General features: G+C 56.6%; 3 protein-coding genes across 5 annotated transcripts; 1 reads left to right on the top strand and 2 right to left on the bottom strand.

Annotated features, from left to right (window-relative positions):
* Window positions 1-334: 334 nt before the first annotated feature.
* On the top strand, window positions 335-1,165 carry KVP18_001177 (uncharacterized protein; the record flags this gene model as incomplete). 2 transcript variants are annotated; one of them, XM_067950920.1, is made up of 1 exon in its annotated part: window positions 335-1,165. In XM_067950920.1, one exon carries the CDS (start codon window positions 335-337, stop codon window positions 1,163-1,165), a length of 831 nt encoding a protein of 276 aa, XP_067811613.1. The 2 variants fall into 2 exon arrangements, with proteins under 2 accessions (XP_067811613.1, XP_067811612.1); XM_067950919.1 differs by having other exon boundaries at window positions 377-1,165.
* Window positions 1,166-1,195: 30 nt separating this feature from the next.
* On the bottom strand, window positions 1,196-1,876 carry KVP18_001178 (uncharacterized protein; the record flags this gene model as incomplete). Of its 2 annotated transcripts, none has more annotated exons than XM_067950921.1 (1): window positions 1,196-1,876. In XM_067950921.1, one exon carries the CDS (start codon window positions 1,874-1,876, stop codon window positions 1,196-1,198), a length of 681 nt encoding a protein of 226 aa, XP_067811614.1. The 2 variants fall into 2 exon arrangements, with proteins under 2 accessions (XP_067811614.1, XP_067811615.1); XM_067950922.1 differs by having other exon boundaries at window positions 1,196-1,864.
* Window positions 1,877-1,891: 15 nt separating this feature from the next.
* KVP18_001176 (uncharacterized protein) lies at window positions 1,892-3,499 on the bottom strand (the record flags this gene model as incomplete). The annotated part of the gene is made up of 1 exon (XM_067950918.1): window positions 1,892-3,499. One exon carries the CDS (start codon window positions 3,497-3,499, stop codon window positions 1,892-1,894), a length of 1,608 nt encoding a protein of 535 aa, XP_067811611.1.
* Window positions 3,500-4,167: the final 668 nt, after the last annotated feature.

Here is a 4,167-nt window from a genome sequence, read left to right as displayed (position 1 = left end):
TCTTTGTCAACTGTGTCGTTTTTTCCGACCAGCTTTAAAAACGTAAGTGTTGCTAGAAGTTTTCAGTAGCACGAAGAAATCACGATTTGGTAGCAATGCTTCGTCAAGATTCCTCCTTTCGTCCGTCGATGAAGGTCGCCGCAGTAGCGCTGATGAGCTCAACGGCAGTGCCAACAGCTTTTCAGCGTGGATATCTCCCACTAACAGTCAGTGGGAGAGCTCCCCCAGTAGGAATTCAAAACAATGGAGCTGCGTGCCACCTCATAGCTCTGCTTCAGTGTTTCCGCCACGACCGTAGGCGACGCGGGATCCAAGCAATCCAGCTGTCTTGCGGATGAACGCGGTCACGGAACAACATGACACGCCATTGTTAAGGATGATCGACTGCCTAGACCAGGCCAAATCCGCACCCTATGTCGAGTCTCTCGTCGTGGGGTGCACTTCCTCTGGCGACTCCCTACGCGAGACCATATTGAGTAACTTGAGCATCGACGCCTCGCTGTGCGACGTCCTGCCCTACGACCCGCTGAACCCAAAAAACCACCCCTACAGCGTGTGCTTCGAAATCTCACAACGGTGCGACAACTGTCAAACAGTCACGCGCCAGACAGAGATACAACCAACCATCACAGGCAGCTTCCACAGGTACCAGAACGACACCGCTCAGCAGTGTGTGGACCGGAAGTTTAGAGGCCCCAAGGGTGTCGGCAAGTCTGTGGTTACAACCATCGCCTGCCCCTGCGGCCATGACAGGGGCGTCTCCGAGTGCGTAGAGGTGGATGTTCCTCCGGCACTTTTCATTAATGCGGCGTGCAGCACGAGCACAGTATCCCATGAGGTAACCCTGACAAATAATATTCAGGTCGGCCACCTGACATACAATCTCAGCGCGGTCATCCTAGCCAGCGACAAGAAAAGGCACTTCACAGTGGCGATTAAGAAGCGTGAAGGGTGGTACTACATCGACGGTCACGTGGTGAGGTTCACTGGGGAAAGGCCGTTCGTCCCCATGTCGTTCAAAGTCTACGCCGGGCTCTACAGCAGAGCTGACGGGTTGCCTATCAGAACTGCGATGACGCGAAGAGACTTATGTCGCGTTCCACGGTCGCGGCGTCCTTTCGTTGCTCCCCCGCCCCCGCCACGCGCAGCCACGACCCTCCCATGAGCTCGAGACATAGACGTTGTAAACGCGAATCTACAAATCACCGAGAAGCCGTGTCGAGTTGGGCTGTATCACCCTTTGTAAGACGGTCACCCACTGCTGCACCTTCTCCTCGATGCAAAGGCAGGCGTAGGCAGGTGAAGTCGACGGGGCCATGTGGTAGGTCAAGGGAGGTAAGCGTTGTTGTGGCTCCACATGGCGCTTCCACAGAGACTGTACGCTCTTGCCGTTGAATACCACGTGCTCGATGGTTGGGTGTTGCTTGAACAGCGTTTCGAAGTCGTTGGGCAAGACGTCAGTCATCGTTCCGTCTGACGCCCCTACCCTCCGGCATGAGGAGCAGACATCCCACAACGCAATGCGTAGCTTGTGAAGGGCAGCGTGCTTTCTTGCCTTGCAGCACTCCACCAGCGGCGCTGGAGGTCGAGCCACAGGTATGAACTCCTCGCTGTCCTCGGTGTACTCTAACGCTAGGAAGTCAAAGTCTGGGGCATCAGCGGTCGTGACTGACGCAGCAGACAGAGTATCCGCTTTTGAAGGAGTGTTCGCATGCAAAAGAGCGTCGATAATAAACCAAAACGCGTTGCGGTTGTGACCGTAGAAAAAATCTTTTTCAAGACTCAGAGGTGACGGCATAGACCCCAGCACCAGCACTCGCGCCTGCGGGGGGACCACTGGTGGCCAAGGATGATTCACGACCATTGGTGTCCTCATCTCAATAATAGGGAATTACGTATCACACGTGGATAGGAACTCATCAGGACGGGTCAACAGGGCCTGACGGTTCCTGGGGTGGCACTCGCCTTCGCCCTCAGCGCGCCACCGATCGTCTCGTGCGTTTTGTCTGCACATTTCGTCGTCCGACGCACTTGTCAAGTAGAAGTAGTTGGTAACTTTTCTCTTGTCTGAAATGCGTGCCCAGGTGGAGAACCACGCCTGCTTCTTGTAGTCCCAGAAGACGCCATAGAAGCTAGAGTGCCGCTTGCGCCTTGTGACGTACTTCACCAAACTCTGCCGTCCGTCGGCGCAGTCGGCCGTGTGCCTTCTGGAGTAGACACAAGCTGCCTGGTAGGCCTCCATGACGCCGCACTGATGAACTGGGAACCGCTCAGGACGCTTGTCCAGGTTCGTCGCCATGAATGCACCTCCCCCGGGGAGAGCGGGCACTGACCAGGAGATGGACTTCGAGAGCCTGATGCGCTTGGCTGCCATGTCATTGTCCCTGTAGGCTTGTTCAACGATGCTTGTGCAAGCGGACATCAGGTTGCTCGGAGTACAAAATGCTAACTCCTTCGCAGCGTTCTTGTCACGCAGCCAGGTTATCAATAACCCATGTACTACCGTTCGGTTGGGAACCTCCGTCAGTCCGATTTCTTGTAAAACCTTCGCCTGGTCCAAGTCCATAAGTCCTTCAACCCAGGGGAGGTCCACAGCGTCGGAGACGCAGGAGGGGAGGCAAACGTAAGACATCGGGCTCTCACCCTCCTCTTCATCGTCGACACCTCCCCAATACACGTTGGACATGGTAGCAGCGGGTGCCTGCTGCCTCGGGGGTGGTCTCTCCTCCTGGTGGAATCCAGGCTCCTGAGACTTCCTCTTCGACTCCCTCTTCGACTCGAGGTATTCCAATCCCTGAGACTCCAGATACTCAAGCGCCAACTCCTCCTGAGACACGTCCAGGGGCTCCAACCCCAGACACTCGGTAGATTCGCCAGAAAGCTGAGACTCCGGACGCTCTAGCTCCTGCTCTGGACACAGGTCAACATAGAAATCATGTCTGTCGACAAGGAATTGGGAATCGATCAGCAGCGGGGGCTCCCCCATTGGCGAACCGGGCGACGCGGTAGAGTTCTCGTTTTGTGAGTAGTGCATAGGTCTCTGGGGGGACTGGTCACGATAGATCTTCGTAGCCCGTGCCTGCGATTTCATTGCCACTTTACGCGACCTGTGATGAGGCATGGCAGGTGGCTGGGAGTGAGCGTCCTCATCAGAGTCGCTGATGACCACAGGGTGCTCCTTGAACCACGTTGATCGAGTCCGTCGCGACGAGGCCTTGCCGGCCATTTGTTTAGTCTCGGATTGTCGTTGGGTTCTCGTGGATTTGGGGCTGGCCATTTGTCTAGTCTCGGATTGTCGTCGGGTTGTTGTGGACTTGGCAGCCTCCAAAAGAGCCATAACTTTGGACACAACAGTAACGCCCTGCTGAGCGGTTGCGCCTTGCTCGGTGGTTGCTCCTTGCTCAGTGGTTGCTCCTTGCTCAGTGGTTGCTCCTTGCTCAGTGGGGCCCAGATCAACCGCTGGGACAGCAGAGTCACTCGGTGATACATGATGGGTCATCGGGAAACAGTTAGTTGGGAAAACTGCTGCAGGCGTACTTGGACTTTTCGGTACCAGGCTCCTCGCTACCGGGCTCCTCGGCAACGGGCTCCTCGGCAACGGGTCCCTCGGTACCGGGCTCCTCGCTACCGGAATATTCGCTACCGGAATATTCGCTACCGGACTCTTTACTACCGGAATATTCGCTGCCAGACTCTTCGCTGCCGGACTCTTGTGCACGCCTGTGCCCACGGGAGTAGAGGAGCGAGCGGACTCTCCAGCGGGCGTGTCATGCACGCCTAGTGGCCGAAAGGACTGGGGCGCTTGTGAAAAGACCATGGGCGGCCTGAATGCTGCAAGGGCGCGGGTGGGGGGAGACGGCCGACTGCGAGGTCGCGTTCCTTGTCCTAGTCGCTGCTCGGCAGCGCCAGTCTGTCGAGGCCTTAGGTGTGGGAACGGTGGCGCAGTAAACTGCTGGTCTGTGAGCAGTAGGTCATTCAGGTCTCTCCCAATCTCCCTCGCAGGACGTTCCACCCTCAGAGACTTGCTAGGTGGCTCCGTCGGAAATGCTGACCGTGGTCGTTTCCTGGGTTCGAGCGCCTGGCTGATGGCTCCCAGCAACCCCTCATAATCACGCTTCCACGATGACAGTTGGGCTTCATACACTTGCCACGCTCGAAGAAGCTGTT

This window comes from the organism of the source record quoted next (genome assembly GCF_019968955.1).
Source record: "MAG: Porospora cf. gigantea A chromosome Unknown PgA_NODE_2072_length_4167_cov_320.977, whole genome shotgun sequence".
Taxonomy (NCBI): domain Eukaryota; phylum Apicomplexa; class Conoidasida; order Eugregarinorida; family Porosporidae; genus Porospora; species Porospora cf. gigantea A.
Note: the sequence above shows the minus strand (reverse complement) of the source record. Positions and strands in the feature narration are given on the sequence as shown.